The 24,590-nt window shown below is 40.2% G+C and overlaps 1 protein-coding gene across 1 annotated transcript in view; it reads left to right on the top strand.

Annotated features, from left to right (window-relative positions):
• NCBP1 (nuclear cap binding protein subunit 1) overlaps positions 1-24,343 on the top strand; it is a 30,113-nt gene extending 5,770 nt beyond the window's left edge. The window contains exons 8-23 of the mRNA XM_079330828.1: positions 121-336; positions 1,183-1,280; positions 2,626-2,689; positions 4,808-4,918; positions 5,289-5,353; positions 6,075-6,137; positions 7,441-7,515; positions 8,466-8,569; positions 9,414-9,536; positions 10,582-10,684; positions 12,033-12,126; positions 14,394-14,497; positions 15,126-15,240; positions 20,278-20,421; positions 20,840-20,953; positions 21,852-24,343. Of these exons, the coding sequence (XP_079186954.1) occupies positions 121-336; positions 1,183-1,280; positions 2,626-2,689; positions 4,808-4,918; positions 5,289-5,353; positions 6,075-6,137; positions 7,441-7,515; positions 8,466-8,569; positions 9,414-9,536; positions 10,582-10,684; positions 12,033-12,126; positions 14,394-14,497; positions 15,126-15,240; positions 20,278-20,421; positions 20,840-20,953; positions 21,852-21,965 (1,707 nt within the window). The 3' untranslated portion in view covers positions 21,966-24,343. The remainder of the gene's footprint in view (positions 1-120; positions 337-1,182; positions 1,281-2,625; positions 2,690-4,807; positions 4,919-5,288; positions 5,354-6,074; positions 6,138-7,440; positions 7,516-8,465; positions 8,570-9,413; positions 9,537-10,581; positions 10,685-12,032; positions 12,127-14,393; positions 14,498-15,125; positions 15,241-20,277; positions 20,422-20,839; positions 20,954-21,851) is intronic.
• Positions 24,344-24,590: the final 247 nt, after the last annotated feature.

The following is a 24,590-nucleotide window of genomic DNA, read 5'->3' on the forward strand; positions in this document are numbered from 1 at the left end:
TAAGAAACTTTGCTTTTTTTCTGGGGGTAGTATGGAATGTATACATTTCAGCTAGTTCAGGAAGCTGCCATTTTTTTCCAGAGATTCAGCAGATCTAATGTTTCTCACCTTTTCCTTCAGTATTTAGACTGCCTTTGGTCCCAGATTCAGAAATTGAAAAAAGACCGTTGGCAGGAGCGGCACATCCTGCGGCCGTACTTGGCTTTCGACAGCGTTCTCTGTGAGGCACTGCAACACAATCTGCCTCCCTTCACACCCCCACCTCACACTGAAGATTCTGTATACCCGATGCCAAGGGTTATTTTTAGGATGTTTGACTACACAGATGACCCTGAGGTACGTGATTGCTGTGGGGAATGGTGAGTGTATTTGACAGTCAGGTTCCTGGGGAAATATTGGTGTGAATGTGATGTCCTCTCTCCCAGGACATTGAATGGTTGGAAGGCTAGCTGCAGTTTTGCTTTGGTACTTCTGCAGAAGTGGACTAAGTAACCAAGTTACTGTAAAAAGCAAGTTTGAGAGGAGCAGAATTTAGGAAGTTTAATGTTGTGGTGCTGTCATTTGGGGAACAGTGTTGACTGAATTTTCTAATGTCTCTAGTAAAACAGCGTTCACAGAGCTAGACTTTGCTTCCAAAAAGTTTGTGATTCAAGTATTTTGCTAGATTAGGTATTTGTTGCGATGTTTATCATCTATTAAAATTTGCTGATGCATCTTTTGGAACAAGATACTTCTCTTTGCATGTCTGCTGCCTTTTACCTTTGCTTACTGGCCTCTGGTTTTTCCAGTGAAGAAGACCATGAGTGTGTATTCTTTCCACTCTATGGCTTTATTATAGTCTAGCTCATTTTTTTGCCAGGCTGCATGGTGATGGCCTGCCAAGTGACTCCACAAAGCAAAGGAAGAACTTAGAATCACGTTCTCTTATTTTGTTCTTATCTCTTCTTGTAATGTGTCCTAGTATTTATTTTTTCTTAAAAATGAGTGACTCTGAGGTTTGTGTGGAAATGTGTCATGCCAGCTTTTTGGTCCTGAAGGATGATAGGGCAGTTGAGACATCACGGTGTTTCTATGGAATTTGGACTACTTTTTTCTACCTGTAAATGTATCTAGGAAAGTTTGCTGCCTGTGGTGCTACTGCATTAGCAGTGATCTTCATGAGTCTTCACTCTTTCTTACCAGGGTCCTGTCATGCCTGGGAGCCATTCTGTTGAGAGATTTGTAATAGAGGAGAACCTCCACTGCATCATCAAATCTCACTGGAAAGAGAGGAAGACTTGGTAGGAGGAGCTTAGTACTAGGGGGCTGTGGCACTTTTTAAATGATACTGTGGCACTGGTGCCAGTGCGGGTATGTCCTGTACTGGTTAGGCAAGAGCTCGAGATTAAACCTTTTATGAAACTGCTAGTGAAAGTTTATTTACTACATTTGTTAATGAAAGTTTGTTTACTACATTTATCTGTGCTGAAGCTGTTGCCTGGAATACTGTGTATTCATAACATCCAGATAACTGAGAATCTGTGTAATCCAAAGGGCTGTGGTTTCTTGGGAAGGGCATCCCTTGATAATAGGAAATGTGCTGCAAAAAGTATGCAGACATGCCAAATTCGTCATGGGACCTCTGTAGAAAATGTGTTTGTGTTGTGCTTTCTCGTATGCTGATTAGTTGGGGCAGTGAGCATGAAGCTGGTCCATCTGCAGCTGACTGAGCACTGGTGTTTATGGACTCCTCCTTGTTGTGCTTCCCACAGGAATTACATTGCCTGAGATAAACTCTGGGGAGTTACTCTGGGAAGTTACTGCAGGGCTACATTTCATCAGTTTCAGTTCCAGGAGGCAGTCATGGCACTTTTCTTTATTCTGCCTGAATACTATCAGATGTGGGCAATTGATAACCGAGATGGTGTGCCACAACTGTCACTTCTCTATGAAAACTAGCAAACCACGTATATAATATGCGTGAAATGGGCAGAAATAATGTTTTTTGTGATGGCATGTGTTAGTTTTGTGGTCACAGCTGTTTGATCTAGCAAAAAAAGAGGAATTTGGTGTTGTTGCCATTACTTCGTTAGTAATGGGATAGTCTTCATTAATTCTCTGAGGAAAGTAAAAGACCAGGAGAGATACAAGATGTGCCAGAGAGGTAGTGGTTTACTTTGCACAAATAATGGGTGGAAATAACCTGTTTAAAAAGCTAGGCATTGTGAAACAGGAGAGTTTCTAATATAAACCATTAGCTTAATTGTGCCTTTAAGTCATTCCGAACATTTAATTGCTTGGGGAAATTTATTTTTCCCCTTTTCATGTACACGTGCCACAGTTACAGATCACCATGACATTCTGTGCTAAACCATTGAGGGTAGCGGGATAGCCTAGTGATGTTACTGCTGCACAGAGAGTACATTGTTACAGATCCTAGTTTAGGCAGTGCTAGCGAGTGCTTGTGCTGTTTCTTTTCTTAAGTGCTCTGTGGATTGTATAACAGATTTGGAAGGGGTATTGATTTGTTTGGTGCTGTTTTAATGGGAACACTTACCCAGAATTAAGCATTTTCTGTAATTCTCTTGATTTTTATATCATATTTGCTGTGTTATGTTTGAATTAAATGTGTCTCTGGTTTTGCAGCGCTGCACAGCTGTTGAGCTATCCAGGAAATAACAAGATCCCTTTGAACTACCATATAGTAGAGGTATGGATTTTGTAGGTCACCTCTTTGGAGCTCAATTATTTCATGAGTAACAAGACCGTGTTAGTTCCATTATAGGTTCCTTAAATTACAGTTTGATTTGGGAATCATCCAGAATTCTGCTAAATTCAACCAGCATCTTTTAAATGAGCAGGTTTTGTACAGCTGAGTGATAGACTGTGCTTTTGTTGTAATTTTAACTTGGTCCGTTCAATTTTAAATTAAAATACAAAAGAACCAAAATCCAAGAAACTCCATTTAAACATTAAAACTGGCTTGAATGTGAAGGTGATTAAGCACTGAAAGAATTGCATATTTCAAAACCTAGCAGGACACAGCCCTAAGCAACCTGCTCTAGGTGACTCTGCATTATGCAGGGGGCTTTTGACTTGATGGTCTCCAGATAGACTCAGCCATTCTGCATGATTTTATATTTCGATCTTCTAAATTATTTTGTCCTACTAGCCCTGAGAAAATCTTGTAGTGAAGTTAGCAGTATGTTTCCTCTGGACATTTTCCATATTAGAGAATTCTAGATAACTAGTATGTGTACCAGCACAGCAGAGCACAAGTCCTTTACTGCCTTCAAAAGTCTGTTTTCAAGCTGTGGAGTTGTATAAAACTTGACTTCCATAAAAAATTCAGAGAAATTAACAGATTACAGTAACAGCAATTTGTTGTATAAAGGTTTTATGAAGAAGTAACTGTAAGTATGCATTTCAGAACTAATTATGGCAAGAAATAACCCTATGTAGAATATTGTTCTTAGAGTGGAATTGAGAATTCCTTTTGCACAAAAATGCCAAATACTCTGATTGCTGTGAAGTTGTATGAGTTTTGGTTACCTTGTTCTTTTTTTTAGTTCAAATCCGGAACAGTCTTAAATTATTTATTACATTAAAGAGTATTGAAATTAGAAAGAATTTCATGTCTTAACATTGAAATATATCCAGTGATTTGACCTCTAGTATCTTTAAATGCTGTAAAAAGTAATGAAAAAACAAGAATTGTATAAATCCTATGACTAACACGGTTAAAATTCCTTTTTTTTTAATGTGAAATTTCACTAAGTTTCAGAATGCAATTGATTGTCCAGTTGTTATTTCCTGTCTTGAAAAATGGAGCCATTTTCTGCCTAACAGAATTCTCCCTTACTTTTGGCTCTATCTGTCTGAACAAAATGTCCAAATTATGCTGACATAGAAAGGTTCCCCAGCATCTTACAGTCTCTTCATGTTTTCAAGTTCTTCCTTAAAAGAACAAGTTCTATCCAATGTGTTTTCATTGGATGTTTTTGGAATCTATAAATGGATGGTGATTTCTTACACAAGTAAGACTTTTCTTAGGAAAAAAAAAGGTTCCTTTATGCTTTATTCAGAAATTTAAAGAGGAAACTGGTCAACCATAATGATCAAAGTTTCCCTACTCATTTGATGTAATTTAAATTTAGTTGAGAGTGGAATACAAAATAAAAAGAAACTCAGGGGTGTATGTTGTACAGTCATTACTTTTTTTCTAGCACTCAGAAGTTGACGTGCTGTTATTATAGGGAAACTTTAAAATAAAAACACAAATGCTGACTGCAGTTTTATTTTCATGTTTCTTAAAAGGATTTTTCCAAGGGGTAATGAGCATATGTATTTGTTGTATGAAACACTGGTTGTAATTCTCAGTTTAAAGTTATGACTTTATTTGGATACAATTTTGTATAGGAGAAAAGAGGACATAATAGAAAATACATGAATGTAATTTTAGTGCAAATATTCTTTTAATACTAAATGCTCAGACATCATTATTCACTATTCAACAAGATCAAATTATTTCTGCATTTATCAGATAATCTGATATCACTGTGGTATGTTTGTTAGACATGATAGATGTTATGCTAGTGTTATGTTAGTATGAAAGATAAGAGCAGTTAGAGTGGAATTTATTAGTACAGTGTTGTGTTACAAGTACCTCTTACTGGTTCTCTCTCTTTCCTGGAACATGCATTTGATAGAAAAGTATAGATCTTTTGGGATAGGTAGTTGTTTAAGATTGATGGCCACTATTGTGAAGCTGAGAGTTGTGCAGGCCACATTGGACTGTGCTCTTATTCTGTGATTTCCTCTCCTGTAGGTAATATTTGCAGAATTGTTTCAACTGCCGTCTCCGCCACATATTGAAGTCATGTACACAACACTCCTGATTGAGCTGTGCAAGCTTCAGCCTGGCTCTTTACCACAAGTTGTATCCTTTCTGCGCTCCTGAGGAGCATTTATGAAATGCAGTCATTACTTTGTTCTGTAGCTGATTTTACACTATCTGCAGGAAACTTTGCCTGTAAAACTTGCATTGCTTGTTACACGATTTGAATTCTGTCCTTCTGTGGAAGAAGACAGCAGTCTTGTTGCAATAATGGTAGAATGGGTTGGGATTAGTGTAGAACTCACAATATTCTTCAATTTTTCCACTGTGGATTTACTTGATTCACCTGATTTTGGAGTATGCTATGATTGCATCCAGTGCAAAAAGTTAATGCCGTTCTATTGAAAACCTGAAAGGGAAAACATCTGATTTACCTACTTCTTTTTTGTCGGCCTTAATAAGAAACTTTAAGCTTGCACAAGCCACAGAAATGCTCTACATGCGTTTGGACACAATGAATACAACATGCGTGGACAGGTAAATGTATTTTGAACATGGTGGAAAACATTCCTTGATATCCAGTGTACAAGAAAATAAAGAGGCTGTGGAAAGAGTAGTCAGAAAGCCTTGTTGGAGCTATTTGATGTTATTCAAAATGTTTTGTGAGCTCTGACTTTGAGTGATCTACAGAGAAGGCGGAGGATTTACTGCTTGCCCCTCCTCCCAAGAATGCCCCTCTTGAGGTCACAAATCTAACTGTCTATGCAGGACAGTTAAGGCTGGAGACAACTTTTCCATGTTCAGAGTTGTTCATGGTTGTGTAGCACTCTGTTACACACTGTGCCTGCACCTTAGTGGTTGGGGAGCATGACTTGGAAGGGAAGTTGATGGCATATGTGCCACTCACAAGAGGAGAAAGATGGTGATTTTACACTTTCAGTGAAGTCTGGATTGAGTAGGAGAGTGATTAATGATTCAATAAAAATGTGAAAGTTGCATATTCACAGTAAGTTTACCTTTTAATTGGTAGTTGAAAACTTAATCTCTTCATGTGAAATGGATGACAGGCTATTTGTCCATAAAACCTTTCTGGCTCTCCAAATGGAGTCTTTTGTATCTGTCAACATAAATGCCTGTTAATTGCTGTAATAGCTTCAGTTTGTCTTGGGAAAGTAGAATGCATTTATTTTAAAAGCTCAACTGAAAGTTTTCCTGCACTTCTGACATTTATCAGAGCTTTCTTTTTCTTTTAATGAAGATTTATTAACTGGTTTTCTCACCACTTGAGCAACTTCCAGTTCCGTTGGAGCTGGGAAGACTGGTAAGTTTCTATTATTTGGATTCAAACCTGATATTGCTAAAACCTTAGCATTTCAAACACATCCAGAAAGTGTCACAGTATGGTGGCCTTGTTAATGGCTTTCCTCTAATTTATCAGAGACCTTTTGTTATCTATCCTACCAGCACGAAGTGGTTGATTATCTTGATAATCTCTTTAATCACTGTATTCTCCCTGGTGAACTTTGTGATAAATCTCAAGCCAGTGTAAGCATTCCTTAAAGCAGAAATGTGATTTCTTTAATTTGTCCTGCACTTTCTGTCAGTTGCTTGTAAACTTTCCAAAATGCCTCCCCATACCTTTTCTTTATTTTTATTAGTTTGTTCTGTCTTTTTTTTGTCCTCTATTCATTGTCTTGTTTTGCTCTCTGTCTTACCCTAAATCTTTCATTATAGCTTTTATCCTTGAGACTGTGGTGTTTTTCCCACCTGCCAAATCCTAGTACCTATAATTTCATCACAGCTTTGCCACCTATTTTTACCGTGCCACATTTTGAACCTGCATCTCTAGGTGGAGCTCCCTTGGAGTCCATTAATGTCTGGGAACAGGTTATCTGAGTTTTCCATTCCAGGCACCCGTGTAGCAAGGGAGATTCCCTTGAGGCCAAGTCCTCAATGGAGTAGTTTCCACAGCATATGACTGTACATGCCTTGTGCAGGTGATCTGCCTGAGAGTCCTTGTGGAGAGGGCTTCAGCGTTTCTGTTAGGGTTCTGTGGCTTTCCTTAAGTTTCTTGTCCTCTTATGGTGTTAAGTGCTTGGTGGCTATCCTGCCATACATCTATGTTGACAGACCAGACAGCAGTTTTCAAAGAGGTTATGTTAGTTTGCCTGGATGTTCCTTGCTGGCAGTGCTTCTGTGGAGCTCTCTCATAAGGTGCTATTTTTTCACAAATCTGCGAGTAACTGTATTTCAGGCTTTTCTTTACCTGCAATGCATTTGAAATCAGCCAGAAGAGCTGAGGGAGAAGTAGACTATGAAATCACTCAAGGTCCCTTTCCTAAGGCAAGGGAAAGCCAACCACAGCCACAAATTATTTTTAATGTGGAGGGGGAGGGGAAGTTACTTGAAAATTTATCACACAGAGATGAGATTCCAGGAATGATAATTGCCAGTAAGGAAGTAGCAATTAACTTACCTCAATGACTTAAAAGTGCCTATACTCCAAGGGTCCAGCACCCCCATTGTCTTCTGACTATGATTGTTTTGTACTATCAGACCAAGCCAAAAAGAGACTAAAGAAAGTAAATCCTTTTCTAAAAGCATTGCATTCTGTCCTTTGATAGGTCAGATTGTCTTACTCAGGATCTTGAAAAACCCAAACCCAAATTTGTGAGAGAGGTTTTGGAAAAATGTATGCGGTAAGTAAGATCTTCCCATAGTTCCATACTGTCAGAGTCCTTTTAAGTTGACTCTTGTCTTGGGCACATCTGTTCTTAAGATCCATTTTCAGTTAAAAGATGAGTCTGTTGTTTGTATGATTTTTAATCTGGTTTACCTGCTGTAGGACACTGCTCTAAAGAGAGGGAGAAACAGGTGATACAGATGGTAGTGAACTATCCATACACACCTGTAAAGACATGCTTCACCATAGGCATGGAAAGAAATAAAATTCAGGCTATATTTTTGAAAAGTAGTCAGCATTCACAGAAATGAATGTAGCTGCCTCGGATGTTCATTTTCAACAAGACTGCATAATCAGTACTGATAAGTAGTCTGGGCTTAAAATTGTTGAGGTTAGGGTGGTATAGGAGAGCTAAAGAGCAAAATATTGAAAAAGCCTATGTTATTTAGCATCTTACAGGAAAACAATCAAGGTTTGGGTGAATTCTGTATTGGAATTGTGAAAGTGTTGTGCTGCACAGCAAATGCATTTTTTTCTGTGTCACTCTTCTATTTCACTGAAAACTCTGGTAGCAAATTAAGCCTTTGTGGGAGTGAAATGAAGCTGGAAAGTAAAATGAAGATGTCTGTTTTAATATTTTTCCTGCTTTGAATATTGTCAGCATAGTAACTTTCTGCACCACATCTCAGGTTTTTGCATAAAACTTCTTGCTAGGCAGCCTTTTCACAAGGCACATTAATTGTATGAGGATGAAACTCTAGCATCACAGAGCTGAAATAGAAAGCATCTACTAGTAAGTTTGGTTTACTTAGTTCTTACTGCCCAGCAGAAACTACCATTCAGTTGTATAGACATCCTGAATCTTGTTCTATGGACACTAAATACAGACAAAACATTGTAAAGCAGTCATTACCTGTGGTGTGATTCCATTTTTAATTCTACTGCTGTGGAACTTGTTATTTCCAGACTCTCCTACCATCAGCGAATAATAGACATTGTTCCTGCAAGTTTTTCTGTCCTCAGTCCTGCTAATCCAGTGTGCATTTACAAATATGGAGATGAGAGCAATAGTAAGTATTAAAATTACTAGTGGTCAAGTTGAAGAAGTTTTTTAGAGCGAGGGAGCGTGCTAGATTGACTGTAATATGAGTTGTCTTCATAAAAAAGAATACAGCTTAAATAAATATAAATTATTTTCATATGAGTAAATATGCTTTGCATGAGCAATTAATGTGTATTAAGCCTGGATCTCTCTAATAAAATCCTGCTACTCATGAAGCAGCTAAGAAAATCCAGATACATCAAGCTACTATTGCTGATATGACTGTGGTGTTGTGCAGTATTATTTGCCAGAAGTCAAAAATTGGACAATTCATTTATTTTCCCCTCTTTGGGCACAATGCTATGGAAAAGTCAACATCTGAAGTGATAATGAGAAATTATTTTTTGAACTTCATAAAGCACTAGAATATTTTACCAGTAAACTTGATTTAATGAGCATACAGAAGGAAAGTTATCATAAAGACTGAGGCAGAGAGGGACCTTATTATTCCTTTTATTGCTCAGTGTAAATACAGTCCTAAGCATAAAAGTGTCATCATCAAAGATACAGTGAGGAAAAACAAGGAAGTATTGTATTTTTAGAAACCTGGTGGAAACTGAAGTAGAGCTTTAGTGACAAAAGTGATTGCCTGAGCTCAGGTTTAAAAGTTTTACTCCATGTTTTGAATTCAACATGAAGATCAGAAAATGTGTTGATCAATTTTATGGCATATTGAGGTCGACAATGATATTGGAAACACCAAGTTTTAGGTGTAGCTGGAAAGGGTACTTGTTTCTTTGCAAGGCAGACTGATGTTAAAAGTGCCCACTTACTTGCATTTCTTTATTTTTGACCTCTTTTTTTTTCTGCAGGGTCTCTTCCTGGATATACTGTGGCACTCTGTTTAACAATTGCAATTAAGAATAAAGCCAGCAATGATGAAATCTTCAGCATTTTAAAAGATGTGCCTAATCCAAACCAGGATGATGATGATGGTGAGTTACAAGGTGTTAAGCTTTTGATAGGCTGTCTTGCATGTTTTGAGGTAAATACACCACTGCTGGGTTTTTTTGTAAGCACCTAGCATGCAGAAGCCTGCCTGCTTTTCCTAATAGAGGTAACCTGGAACTTGAGGTGTGTTTTCTCTTGCAATTGTTGATGGAATAAAATAACTTAACACCCCCTTTGCTTTCAGTGGCACAGGGCAGTTCTGAAATTCTGCCGTAAGAGCTTCCCTCCCCTCAGTGCAGTCCCACAACAGATAATACAGTCAGCCTCCCAGCTGGCATATTCACATGAAAACTCACAGTGGACTACTCACATTCTTCCTTAGCTTTGCAGCCACAGGCACAACTGATTACTAAAGCCTGAGTGTTTTATGGAGTATGGGGTGTAAGAGAGAGTCAGAAGTGATCTAAATAATGGAAAGTGCTTCATTGCTTTTATAGTACTTGCAAGAGTTAAGCTACACAGGCAGACAGCAACAATGATCTGGTGGGTGTTTTTTTCCCTAGGATCTACTGTCACGTTTCCTGATTGGCTTTAGACATTATCCACTAATTAGTGCCCTGCAGGGGGGCACCTGACACCATTCACCATAGTAGCTATATTTACTGTACATGTCTGGTGGACCTTTCTCCTGTATCCTAAATGGTCAGCCTCTGTATGTTCATAATCCTTACCTCTCCCCCTCCTCACCCATGCCCCATCTTCCTGGCCTTCCAAGGTGCCCACCTTGGTGCACAGCTGCAGTTTCTGTGCCGCCATCAGTGCTGTCACATATTGTTGGGGTGGCTGTGTCCCTGGTAGAATTCCATGTTGGTGAAAAAGCTTTCTCCTCATCCTCTCCATGGCAAAATTGGAGCCTGTAACTGCACATTTTGTGGGAGTCCTTACTAGCTCCTTGCTCAGCCCTGCAGAACTCTGTTGATGGAATTCTTGTGAAATGGGCTACAACCATAAGTTACCTCTACAGTTGTATGAGTAGCTTACATGCTTTACTTGAAGTATTTATTAGTTTCAACTTCAAATAACTTGCAGGTGAAGGATTTACTTTCAACCCTCTGAAAATAGAAGTCTTTGTTCAGACTCTGCTCCATCTGGCTGCAAAGTCTTTTAGCCACTCCTTCAGCGCCCTGGCAAAGTAAGTATAATATGTGCATTATTTTGGGCCTCACAGAACAGTTTAATTCTGACAGTGAAATGCATAATGAAAGAAGTGGAGTGCAAGCTTCAGCAGTGTTGCTACTCCTCAAAGTAATATGACTAGGAGAGCTAATGACATTGCTTACTGAAGGAATGGTAGTGTAAATCCTAGATTATACATATGTGAATGGAATTAACAGAAATATATACATTGCAGCCATGTGATGTAGATGATGTGAGTGAGACAGGTTTGGAAAATTACTTCATTTTGTATTGCTTATTTTCTGATTATGGTGAGAAAAAAATGGATTCTCCCTTCATTTCAATGACTGGGTAGCTGCCATTATTTTGCCATATGCAATATTTTATACAATGAATGCGAATCTAGGACAATTGCATCTGTATTAAAAAAAGGAAAGAAAAAGAAAACAGGAAACTTCAAAACCGTCTGCTGTTAATTTCTTCTGTCTACCAAAGCAGAGTAAAATCCATCCTAAAATACTTCAGAGTTCATCCCTTGGAGATATGCTGGAACTGCAAAGAATTTACTGCACCATCTTTACCAAAATTTGAATAACATTTTTAATCCCTTGTGTTTTGGAGTTGATTTTAAGTGGTTTTGTTACATGAAAGGTAGTCACATGCATCTTAATGCATTATTTTTCTTTCTGTCCCTAAAGATAGATAAAACTACTACAAAAACATGCACCTGGGAGCTCTACTGGGGCAATGTTGATAAGAAGCTGCAGGTAGTAACCTGCAGTGAGGAGTGTAAGAGGCAGGGTGATTCAGATACTTAGACCGGGGTATTTTCTCCACTGCACAACATCAGTGGCAGCCAAGAGATCAAGAGGAGCCTCTTATGCTTTATAGTTATATTACAATAAGCGGGGCTATGAATGCTGTGTAGCAGTCAGAGTAACTGCTAAAATAGATGCTTTTAGCAGCCTCTCTTTGGAAAAGAGGCACTTAGGATAAGTGTCTGAAGTTGCAGAAACACGTTAAGAGGAAGGTCTAAGGCTCAAAAGGCAGCAAATTTGGGTTCGGCTGTGTATAGATAAGCACATGAAGCAGAAAAGTACCTCCTGCTTTTGAGAGCCTGAGAAATGTAGCCTAGCTTCAGGAAGCAGGTTCACCACTAAGATTCAAGTTGCTTTTAGGAGATGTAATTTCTTTGTAGACTATTTTAGCTCAGGATGGTAATATTTTCCAGGGAGCAGTTGTCTGAGAAATGCTGTAGTCAGTCACATAATTTTCTTTTGGCCAATCTAAACCACTTGCCTTATGTCTGCTGCATTTTTGACCTGGTCCCAGCCTATCAATTGACTGCTTATTTCTATTAAAAGGTTTCATGAAGTCTTCAAAACACTTGCTGAAAGTGATGAGGGGAAACTTCATGTTCTGAGGGTTGTATATGAGGTTTGGAAGAATCATCCACAGGTAAGAGGCTGGAATGTCAAGAATCTTTGTGAATTTCAACTCTCAGAGGTCATATGTGAATAAAAAATGTGCAGTGTCTTTTATATACTTTAGAAATAGCTTGTATATTGTCATTCTAAAGGAAGTTTGGATTGTATTTAGTGTTGCTAATGGTAAAATGAAGGCTGGAAATAAAATACCTACCATCAGTAGTGCTATTTCCTTCTCAAGAGTTCACTGTGAAAGGGCAAGGGCTGTCATTAAGACTCCGATTCATACTGTGCTGGTTGTTGAACATGAGAATAACTTTTGCCGAAACCATGGTTTTGTTCAAAGTTGGAAAGCAATATAAATATGTAAATTTAAATATGATGCAGATCTCATATCTAAAAACAGGCTACAATCCTAGAAATGTGCAAGTGTAGGGATTTTTAGGGCCTTCCCCCCCCAACAATTGCTAGTGAAAGCAGTCCAGTTATTACACAGAGCTCATGCTGGAGTCACTGTTGTGTGTGGGCAGGGTGAGTAGAGCTGCAGTAATGGCTGTTTAGAACAGATCAGTCTGACAGTGCTGTGATAATGTTCATTCTTGAACCAGAGGAAATAACACCCTAAAAAGCCTACAAAAGATGCCTTGGTTGTTTAAGCTGTTCAGTTTCTTCACAGCAGTTCAGTTTCTTCAGTTTCTTCTTGTGTTTTCCCTCAGCTGTCATTTTTCTATGAATAGAAATCAATGAGGAACTCAGGCTGACGTTGCCTGCATTAGTTACTTCACATATTCCTTGCTGGTTTGTTTGTGTTACTGAAAAGTGGATTCTGTGCTGGAAAGTGGACTGTACTTCTCAGTTGCACAGGCCAGACTATAGGAAGTGAGGCCACTGAGAATCAGGAGTAATCCTTGCATCTGTTGATGGAGCTGTGGTCCATTCTCTAGTGGAAAAAATGAGCATCTAGAGAACACCCATGCAATCTGTTACCTGTATTAAAACATCCAAAAAAGAGGATTTTTAAAACATATATTGAAGTTATTATCCAGTTTACTGACCTTGAAATGTGACATTTGCAGTCTGACCTACTTTTTGCTGCCGTTTAACTGGATCAGAAGAAATTTCATTACTGGAATATAATATCTGTATCAGATTTCTCTTCATTCCTTTGTATTGCAGCATTAGCAAACTGAGATTGAGGTTTCAAACCCAGACTAAATAGTCATGTTAAATTTTTATGAATAAATCAAGATCCCTTTAAGATATCTCAGGTGCAAAACTAAGGCACTAATGTGTGGTCTGTGCTACAGGTAGTGATTTAACAGCAGGAGTCAGTAGTCCCTGGACTTAAAAGCAAGATGGTGGTGGTGACTTCATAAAGAGAAACTTTAAATTGAGACTAAATTTTTTCTCAAAATCCTTGATTTGTGTTTTTTGGAAGACCAGGCTAAGTAATCAGAAATCCTTCCTGGCAATGCAGAAAGACAAATAGAGCATGGGATACTATCCTGGGAATTGAAAGTTGAGTGCTGAGTCCTCTGTATGATTCATTCAGTTATTTTAATTTTCCTTCCTTAAAAGGAGCTTTGTTACACTTCCTCATTTGACAACGAGTGGTTGTAAGGATAAATACAGTGCAGGCTGTGGTTCTTAGATACTGTGGCATTCAATCACATGAGTAACTAAGATAAGCCCTTTTTTCTGAACAGCTTGCATCTTCTTTAGTCAGTAACTCTTCTCTGCAGTTGCCTGCTAGATGGCTTGCAAGTCCCTCATAGTCATGGCAGTGCCTGTAGCAAGTATGCCTTTCCACTGACTCCACGGAGCTCATTCGTTCTGTCCTGAAGTTAATGGGCCCTGCAGGGAAAAGCTTACTGTCATGTTTGAAGGCTGTTGCAGTTCAAGGAGAGTAGGCTAACAGCAGCTCCTTCATTATGGTGATCTGACAGGTATATGTGCTCTGGTTGGAGTACTTCCATGTCAAATTCTGCCATTTGTGTCTCTCAAGGCTTCAGTTCCTACTCTGATTCTTGTATTTTTTACTTTTGTATAGGACTATATATGCTAACTAAGAGTGATACTTTCAGAAGTAGGTATGGTTGTTAACAAAATTAAAATGCTTTATGTAATTGATACAAATCCCCTCATTTGAAATGTTTTAAGCTAGAGTACCCAGTTTGCTAAAGTTAAAATTACTCAGTAATACCGCTAATGTAGAGTTGCATTGAATCATCTCTGGTTTTATCTGAGGCTGGAATATTTTACACAGATTGTGTGTATACTGTCTTTCACAAAATACAGATGATTGCTGTGCTTGTGGACAAGATGATTCGGACACAAATTGTTGACTGTGCTGCAGTAGCAAATTGGATCTTTTCTTCAGAGCTGGCACACGATTTTACTAGGTAATAAAAACTTGGTTTGGGTTGCCATTTGTCTTTGATTTGCTAATTTAAGTTGCCAGTGCATAGTTCAGTCTTTGAGAACTCAGTAGTGAAATAAGGTACAATGAGGTTTTTGCCCTTTTTGCAAAATATATACTTAAACATTTTTCTTTCAGAATTGAGGTATGAATGTTGATGTGACAGTGCAGGATTGCTGCTAGCATGTCATTTTGCTAGTAGTGTCTAAGCCTGCCAAAATGGAACTGTTCCTAGAGACAGAGTCTGTTGTGTGTTGCATCACTGCTGGCTGGACACATGCCTGGCCTTTGGGGGTGTTTTGTGAACTTGTACCATCACTGATGCATTGAATATTTAGATCAGGAGAGCTGTTTAATCTGAGGTGTCAAGTTTGATGTTAGTAGTCTTGCAGCGTGTACATGAAATAAAATTCTGACTTGCAATAAATAGGCGAGAACTGGCTGTTAAGATTTCCTGATGCTTTCCTGTCTGCTGAGTGTTCTTTCACTCTTAAATGATACTTAGTTCTTTTTAGTTCTGCCACTTATGTTTTTCTGTTAAGAAACTACATTTAGTTTCCTGTTTTCAAGTAGTGTGTAATGTGGTGTTTTGTGCTTTCTATCTTTCCTAGGTTTTATATCTGGGAGATTTTACATTCCACAATTCGTAAGATGAATAAGCATGTCCTGAAGATTCACAAAGAGCTGGAGGAGACCAAAGCAAGACTGGCCAGACAGCACAAAAGAGTGAGTAATTTGTTTGTAAATTTTAAACCAAGTTGTACAAGCTGGCATGCTGATGTACAGACACACAGTTGGTTTTGGGAAGGACTGAATACATGTGATTCTTCAGTAAACATGTCTGCAGAGATGTGGCTAGCTGTAGTACTGAGTCATTAAAAATTAGATGCATGTTCTTGGTCTGCCTTTCTAATGTTAGCTGGTTTTTAAGAGTTTAGTGAAATCTTTTAAGGGAGTTCATATGTATTTGGTCTGTTCAAGTTCTCTCTCACAAGTTTCTCTTCCAATATGATCATGTCTTCCACTTGCCTTCTAATCTGGATTCCAAATACCTTATTAGAGAACAGTAAGAACAGTTACAAATTATTTATAGTAAGTTCTGTTTAAGAGTGCTCTTGTGGCTTCCATGCAGAAGTGCACAGAAACAGCTATTTGTGATTGAGAAGTTGGCTGTTACTGTTCTTCTGATGGATGCTGCTGGATTCTGACACTGGCATGGTACTTACTTCTTGTAGCTTATTTTCCTGAGTACAGTTGCATGATCTTGCATTATTAAACACAGCAAACTGATGAGGAAGCAGCTGTTGTTGTGTTCTGTTGTCTCAAGTGGGCCAGTAAAATGGGGTGAGTGTCTTCATCTGTGGCAGCTGGAAAAGACTGGGCCCAAGGAGGCTTGGCTGAATGCAGTACTTAGTTATGACAGAATTAAGTCAGTTTATCAATATGCTGAATTACAGAAAGCAAGAGAAAATTTCTGTGTTTCTTTGAGGTCTCTTTAGTGTGCTTACCTGCATAAAAATCTTAGCTAGCTACAAAATTTGGAATAAGGTCAGTGTCAAAATGTGACACAGATCCTACTGATGTTTTTTGAAGAAAACTCAATCAGTCATTTGTCCAGAAGCTTCTGTTGAGAGATCACTAATTCAGAGCTTTCCAGTCTTGGTTCGTCCCAGCCACTTCATCTTGTTTCCTTCACTCACAGCAGCAGCCATCCTGCTTCCTCCTCAGTGTACATTGATGAGCAGTTAATAAATGCCTGTGATTGTGGAAGACTTAGATGCAGTCATTGATTTTGCAGTGAGGCAAAGACCTCTAGCGTCTCTAAATATACCAGTGTTTTAATTTCTGTCCTTGTCTCTTGCTGCAGTTCTTTATTACTTAGTACTTTAAATGAGTATTGTGCCAGGAAGAAACACTTGTATGCAACAGTGAGTAGTTCCGCAGGCTGTTGCTCTGCTGCATGACCATTCCTTTTAGAGGAAGTAAGCCATCAAGTTTTGATGTCCCCAGCATGAAGGGTATTCACTTACCGTGGAATGGGTCCATGCTTTATGTTGGTCCTTCAGTGTTTTGAGTTCAGAAAACCTCTCTAGATGGGAAAAAGGCAAGTTCCTATAGAGAGGATAGAATTAAATTCTCACTTGCTCTCTGGTAAGTGGTTTTCATTTTTTGCACTGATTCAGGGCTATACCTGTCATGTGGTTTTGAACTTAATTTCCTGTTCTGTAGGTAAGTTAACACGTGGCCCTGTATTTGCCCCAAGTTAGACAAGCTTCTTTTACAGATATTTGAAGTTTTGAGCTGGTAATTTATGGATGATTTTGCACAGAAACAACTATATGATATTAAAGCAGTGTCCTCTGTTTGAATTTACCATAATCCATCAAATACTGCCTTTCTTTATATGTGCCTTGTAGTCTTGTTTAAAACTTAGTCACCCGAGCCTCCAAGGCTGCTGCTTAGGTGTGTTTTGTGGGTGGTAGTGGTGTTGTGTTGTTTTTGGTGCAGTGAAGCATATTCCTACTTAGCAAATCAATTTCCATTCTGAACTCTTTCTACTCCTGTGAGTAGCCTTTTTGATCATGAATATAGGGTGCAGGAGAGAATTTGCACCTGGTGCACCTTTTTTTGAAGCCCTGAGATTTCAGAATTCTTTATTTAATAATATCATGTCTTGCTGCAGTAGATGCAATTTGAAAAAATCTATGCCAAATTGTTTTTAAAAAGTTGTTCATTACCATGTAATGGTAAAGTTGGCAGGCATATTACCTTTCATTATGTTTCCATTAAATAAATCATGAAATCATAGAATGGCCTGGGTTGGAAGAGACCTCAAAATTCACCAATTTTAAGCTCTTGACATGAGCAGTGACTAGCTTTCTCAGAGCTCCATCGAGTCTGGCCTTGAACAATCCCAGGGATGGCCATCCTCAGCTTCTCTGGACAACCTGTCCCAGTGTCTCACCATTCTCAGTAAAGAATTTCTTCCCTCTTCCTTAGCTAAACCTACTCTCTTTCAGTTTAAGGCTATTCATCTTTGTTATATCACTGCATGTAGTTAGTCCCTCTTTCTTGGAGCCTTTCTTCAGGTACTGGAAGGCTGCAATTAGATCAGCCCAGAGACTGCTCTGCTCCAGGCTGAGCAAGCCAAATTCTTTCAGCCTTTCCTTCTTAAGAGAGGTGTTCCATCCCTCTGATTATCTTTGGTGTCCCTCCTCTGGACTCATTCCAGCAGTCCCATGTCCTTCCTGTGCTGGGACCCCAGTGCTGGGTGCAGGGTTCCAGGCAGGGTCTCACCAGAGCAGAGCAGAGCAGAGGGGCAGAATCCCCTCCCTCCCCTGCTGCCCACGCTGCTCTGGATGCAGCCCAGGACACGTTTGGTTTCTGGGCTGGGAGTGCCCATGGCTGGGTCATGTCCAGCCTCTCATCCAGCAGCACCCCCAAGTCCTTCTCCCAGGGCTGCTCTGATCTGTTCATCCCCAGCCTGTGCCAGTGCTGGGGGCTGCCCTGACCCAGGTGCAGCACCTTGAACTTGGCCTTGTTAAACCTCATGAGATTCCTATGGGCCCCTTCTTGAGCTTGTCCAGGTCCTTCTGGATGGCATCCTGTTCTTCAGGAATGTCAGCACCACTCAGTTTGGTGTCATCTGCAAACTTGATGAGGATGCACTTGACCCCTTTGTGTCATTAATAAAGGTAACACTGGTCTCAATACAGATCCCTGGGAAACACCACTGGTCACGGATGTCCCACTGACTCATATTTGTTGACCACTACCCTCTGGATGCCACTGATTTCTTATCCATGTGACAATTCACCCATCAAATCCATCTTTCTCCATTTAGACAGAAGGATGTGAAGGACCATGTAAAAGTCTTGAAAAATGACATCTGCTGCCCTTTCCTTGTCCACTGGTAGAGTTACTCCATCAAAAAAGGCAAGTTGGTCAGGCAGGACTTGCCCTTGGTAAAGCCATGCTGGCTGTCCCAAATCACATCCCTGTCCTCCATGTGCCTTAGCACAGCTTCCATCAGTGTTCCATGTTCTTCCCAGCCACAGAGGTGATGCTCACAGGGCAGTGCCAGGAGTCCTCCTTTCTATCCTTTTTAAAAATGAGTACAGTGTTTTCTCTTTTCCAATCACCTGGGATTTCACCTGACAGCCACAACTTTTCAAATGTAATGGAGAGTGGTTTGGCAACTACCTCTGCTGGTTCCCTCAGGACTCTAGGATGCATCTCATTGGCTCCTGTAGATTTCAAGTATGTTCAGGTTCTTCAGGTGGCCATGAATCTGATCTTTACTTAGAGCAGGAGAGACTTTTGTCTCCCAGTCCCCACCCTGCTGTTTGTCATCAAGTGATGTGGGAAGAGGGGTTACCATTGAGGACTGTGGCAATAGAAGTTCTTGAGTACCTCAGCTTTCTCCTCATTTGTTGTTGCCATGTAGCAGCATTTTCTATCAGGGGGCACACCTTCTTTTACCTTCCTTTTCTGGCTGACTTACCTTCCTGTTATTCTTTGTGTCCTTTACCAGGTTCAGTTCCAGCTTTGCCTTGGCCTTCCTCACCCCACCCCACCCCACCCCACCCCTACACAACCCAGCTTTGTCTTTGTACTCTTCTGAGGTTATGTGTCCTTGTTTCCACTGTTTTTGCATTTGCTTCTTTCCTTTTAATTTGACCAGCAGTTCCCTGCTCAGCTGTCAGTCTCCTGCCTTCCTTGCCTGATTTCTTGCTCCTGGGGTTTGCAAGCTTTTGCTCTCTTGTGAAGATTTGCCAGCTCTGTTCCTCTCCCCTATCCCTGAGGGCAGTCTCACAGAAAATCTCATGGACTATGTCCCTGAAAACAGAAAGTCTGCTTTCCTAAAATTCAGGGGGCTCTGTTGGCTCCTTTCCTGATGCATATCCCTCTGGACTGTGAACTCCATCAAGATCACTGCCTCCTATCCTCATATTCCCCATTAGCCCCCCTGTGTTGGTGACCAACAGACCCAGACACCGCCCTGTTGTAGGGCTGTCTGTTTCCTGGGTCAGGAATTTATCCTCCATGCATTCCAGGAATCTCCAGGATTGCCTACAGCTTTTTCCAGCGTGTGCAGGGTGGTGGAAGTTCCCCAGTAGCACAAGAGCTGTGGGTTTGGTGCCTCCTGCAGCTGGAGCAGGAAGGGCTCATCAATGGCATCTCCTTGCTCAGAGCCTGTCACAGACAGCACCACGGGCTCCTTCCTTGCCTAGCCTGGCTCCTCACCCACCAGCCTTCCTCCTGCCCATGGCTGTTCTTTGCACTTCACACTCCATCCAGCTCTAGATATAGAGGGCCATCTTTCTGTGTCTCTCCTCCTGTGTCCCTTCTCAACAGTCTGTCGCCATTGTTAGTCACGCTCCAGTCATGGGATCCATCCCACCAATTTCAGAGTGACAGTGAGGTCATAACTGTCCAGCAGCACAGAGGCTTCCAACTCCTGCTTGCTGCCATGCTGCTTCTCCAGGTGTAGGGGCATCTCAACTGGGGTGAGATGGAGGGTTTCCCTGGAGGAAAACCCTGTAATTCTGATTAATCTCTATGCTTGGTTTAGTTTTTCCAAAATCTTGGTAATAATTTATTTTTCAGAGCTTTCCCGTATTAGCATTTTTCCTTCCAGATTTTTGTCTGGAATTGTGTGCAGTTGTTCTACAGACCTTTTCACATATGGAACTGGAGGGTATTAATGGTATCCACACCTGCCAAATGACTGGTTAAATCCTGTGTTGTTGTCATTTACAGCGTGACAGTGATGATGATGATGACGATGACGATCGAAGCACTGATCGGGAAGATGGACCGCTGGAAGAGCAGATAGAGCGCTTGCAGGAAAAAGTAGAGTCAGCTCAGAGTGAGCAGAAGAATCTCTTTCTTGTTATATTCCAGGTAATGATGGTCAGAGTCTCTTAGTTTAGGCTTCCTTGATTTATAAGCTTTCAGCATCTTGCTATCATGCTGTCTTGGGCATTTTCTTGGAGTAAGAATATGGAGAAAGGGGTCAATGAGTTTACCATGGATTAGAGTCAGTCCAGATCATCCCTGTGCAAAGACTGGTTCTGAGCAGGATCTGCTGAGTTTCAAGTGCTTAGGAGCTGAGGAGTTCTGCTAGCACACAGCACAATTTCCTGAGCAACCAGAAGGTAACTGGTTTATTTTCATACTCAATTCAGTATTTACATAGCAAAATAATTATCCTCACAGTGCTATTCAAAGCTTCTGACACTCAGATCCTCTTACCTGAGGTTTGGATTCTGCTTTAATTTGATGAGAATTATTAAGTTTGGGTTTTTCCCCTCTACTGCAGCGTTTCATTATGTTGTTAACGGAGCACTTGGTGCGCTGCGAGACTGGTGGAATTGATGTATTTACACCTTGGTACAAGAGCTGTATAGAGAGGCTGCAGCAGATCTTCCTGCAGGTGAGTCTCCTTTCTCATTCTGGAAGGGTGTTGGCCAGGCCGTGCTCAGTTGGGGAAGCTCGGTTGGTGGAGGGCTGAATGCTCCACCAAAGTAGCAGCAGGTGGCAGCACATTTTCCCCAGAGGCTGGTGTGGGGCCAGGTCACAGCTCCCTGGCTCTGACCAAATCTCTGCCACTAACTGGTGGAGTGACTGATCCTGAGTGGAGAGTTCCCTCACTGTAAGCTTACTGCAAAAATATTTCAAGATATGTTCAAGATGTGATTATGAATTTCACCGAATTCTACTTAACTGTGGGTTTTTAGTAAGGGCAAAGTTGTGAACAAACAAGAATGCTAAATTAGACATGGTTTAAATAAATGAATTAAAATATTGCTGGATTCCTTTTAGTGAGGTACACAAATATCTATTAAACATGATTTCAAAATATTTGACTCTGTATTTAATCAGTTAATAAGCACAAGTGGCTGAATGAAAGTGATTCGTCACAGGAAGTTATACCTGTGTGGGCACAAGATGTGTTGAAGAATGGGAGGGGTGGTGTAATTCTCTCTTGGGATGAGCCCTTCCCTGGTAGTAGGTGTGTCTTTAGAGGAAAGGAAACACCATGGTTCTCCTAAGAGACCTGCAGTGGCATTGTGTCCTGCACACAATCCAGGATCCGTGAGTGAAGAGTTACAGGGAGCACAAGGCACAATTTCAGCACAGGCTTTGTTCTTGCAGTCAGCAGTGCCTCTTCATTATGCTTTTCTTATCCATGTGTTGTGGAAATTAGATGTGCTAAACAATTCAGATAAGAACATTTGTATTTCTTACATATCTCGACTTCTCTGCCTATTCTGATATAAATACGAAAACAGTAAATATATGTGGTTTGCTTTTGTTTTTTTATTTGCCAGCACCACCAGATAATCCAGCAGTACATGGTGACGCTAGAGAACCTCCTGTTTACAGCTGAACTGGACCATCACATTCTGGCTGTGTTTCAGCAGTTCTGTGCTCTGCAGGCCTGAGGGATCATTCGTGGACAGAGTCTTGTCTGCAGGACTTTAGTGAATTTAATTTTTTTTTTAAAGGCAAAACTTAACATGGGGATGGAATAATTTTTTTTTTTTACTAAAACTGGCTTTCATGTGCTCCTATATAAAAAATAGAGTCTTCTAAAAAAAGACAAACTGTGTAAGCATCGTAAGCCTTAAAAGATATGACTAATAGGGGATATTTGTGAAGTAAAGTATTAATTCTTTTTGTTGTCTTTTAATTTAGTTTGGCTCTTCGCTTCATGGTAGTAATTTTATTTCTCCCCTCTTGCCTATGTAAAAATAAAAATCAGGCACACTCCTCCTCCCAAAAAAATTCCTACGCTCACTACAGAAAAAGCCAGCCCCAGGCAATTGAATTTGTTGCCTCTGCTTGTCCCTTAAATCAAATTAATTACAGAAATGAGGAACAATTTGTAGTGTTTTGTGAATATGAAAGGGGATGCACCTTCTCAGTGAGCAGTGTGTTAAGTTCTCTAGTATATGACATAGGAAAATTGTCTTTACTTTGGGCATGGGAAACACATTTTCAAAGCAGCATAGAGAATACAGGTTTTTTTTATTACCAAGCCAGATAGATTTTCGCTGTTTAAAAGAACATGTAATACAGTTGAAATGTTTTTAAAATGTATTGTCTAGTGTCTTATTACAGTACCTATAAACAGTCAGTAGAGAAGCTTCATAAACCACTTCTGAAAAATGCAGTTCTTTTTGCATTGTGGTCAAGAAGCCATTAACTGCTCTCAGTAGCAGTCTTCACTGATAAATAGAGACAGTAAGCAAGAGTTGGGGTGCAACAAACATGTGACTTACGTGCTGCAAGCCTTACCTGTGGGTTGGGAGCTCCAGCCCCAGATGCCAGGAAGGGGACAGGACAGTGCTGGGCTTGTTTTTTTTCTTTCAGCCTGTAACTCATTGAGCTGTCACATTTGCACTGGTCTGGGCCTGTAGGCCTGCAGGATGTCAGAAATCTTTCTGTTCAATGGCAGTGGGTAAACCAAGTGCTCTCACCTCATCTGACTTGGCAACAGCTGCTGCATCTGTTATGCTTCCCTTTCTTTAAAATGTGACAGCAGCATGTTGCTCCCATGTCTTCAGGAAGTGTTTTAGTGCCGAATTAAGTGATACATTACATTATGGGAGGCTTAGACTGGGACAACACAAGTGTAAATACAGCAGGCTTAGTTTTGAGTTAGGCCAGTAGCATGAGGTACATGAGAGCCAAACCAGAGTGTTCTGTACCACGGTGAGCAGTGGTGGATGGCCAAGACACTACCTTAGGTGCTCAGGTCTGTCAGTGTGCAGGGGGCTTCCAAGCTGTTTATGGAATTTTCATTTTGCAGGTGAATGTTTTGAAAAATTTCATACCCAGTGGTGTTTAGTTTTAGATTAGGAGATTATGTGCTTTGAGTAATTTTGTTCCTGTACAAATTATTTTTTCAGGTATTATACCTAGAAATGCATTTCATTTGTACATTGACCAATGACCTCCTGAATAAGCAAGGAGGGTAAAAAATTGAATATTTCGCTTTGACTGTTCATCTAATTTTGTGTGTGGCCTGTAGCAATCTGATATATCCTCATAGACTTAGATCTGTTACTTCTACTTTTCTGCTTGCCCTTTCTGATTTGACTGATTAGCCCCTCCCCCCTTCTTTCAGTGCGTATTGTTATTTGTTGTAAATTTGCTTTATGCAAGGATTTTGTCAGTCATGCATGGACTTATGCTTCAGATCTTTCTCTGTTAATGTTCTTGAATAATCAGATAGGGTTCCTTGGTTTCTTGGTTGTTTTTTTTTAGGAAGCATTTAATACTTTAAAAGTTTTAATTGGAGTTTAATACTTTTTTCACAGGCCTGGGTCAGTATCAGTTTTGATACTAACTGATGGTGAGGGTTCTCACAGTAAATGTGACTTCTGTGAAACTGGTAATGCAGCTAGAACTTGCAAACCTGGAACTTTCTTTGAGCCTTGACAAATACTGATGCTGGGGATACAGCTGCAAATGCTTAAGTGTAATCCTGTGTTTTAAAACCAAATAGCAATGTCTTTCAAAATCGATTTAACTTCCAATCATGCCAAGCTTTGAGCATGGGCTTTGATTGCATTTAAGTCTGTTGGACACCTTCACCTTCTTTTGGGTCTAATGGTGTACACCTGACTTGATTAGGAAATGGGCTGGATCTATAGGAAAGAGAGTGAAACGCTTATGAAGTGATACCAGCAACTAACTGCAGATACTTGGAACTGATGAAATATGAAATGGTGGATAGCGTAAAGATGCTGTACAAATGTGGTGTGGTTGGAAAAAAATGCATACGTAAAAACAAAAATAAATGAAGGTGAAGCAGGTTGCTGAGAGTGTTTGTCCAATCTCTTTGGGGGACACTGAAGCAAAGAAGTCATGCTGGGCTGTGCTGGTGTTAATGCAGAGGGATGTAAAGCAGTTTTGTTTCCCAGCACTCATGCTGGTGCCCAACTTAACACACAAGCCTTCAGCTCCTTGCCCTAGAGCTGGTCTCACACACCTGCAGCCATGTGAGGCAAGCATATGTGCTGCTAGGTGCAAGGAGGTGCTGGTGTAGAAATTCTCCCTCT

This window comes from Erithacus rubecula (genome assembly GCF_903797595.1).
Source record: "Erithacus rubecula genome assembly, contig: SUPER_Z_unloc_1, whole genome shotgun sequence".
NCBI classification, from domain to species: domain Eukaryota; kingdom Metazoa; phylum Chordata; class Aves; order Passeriformes; family Muscicapidae; genus Erithacus; species Erithacus rubecula.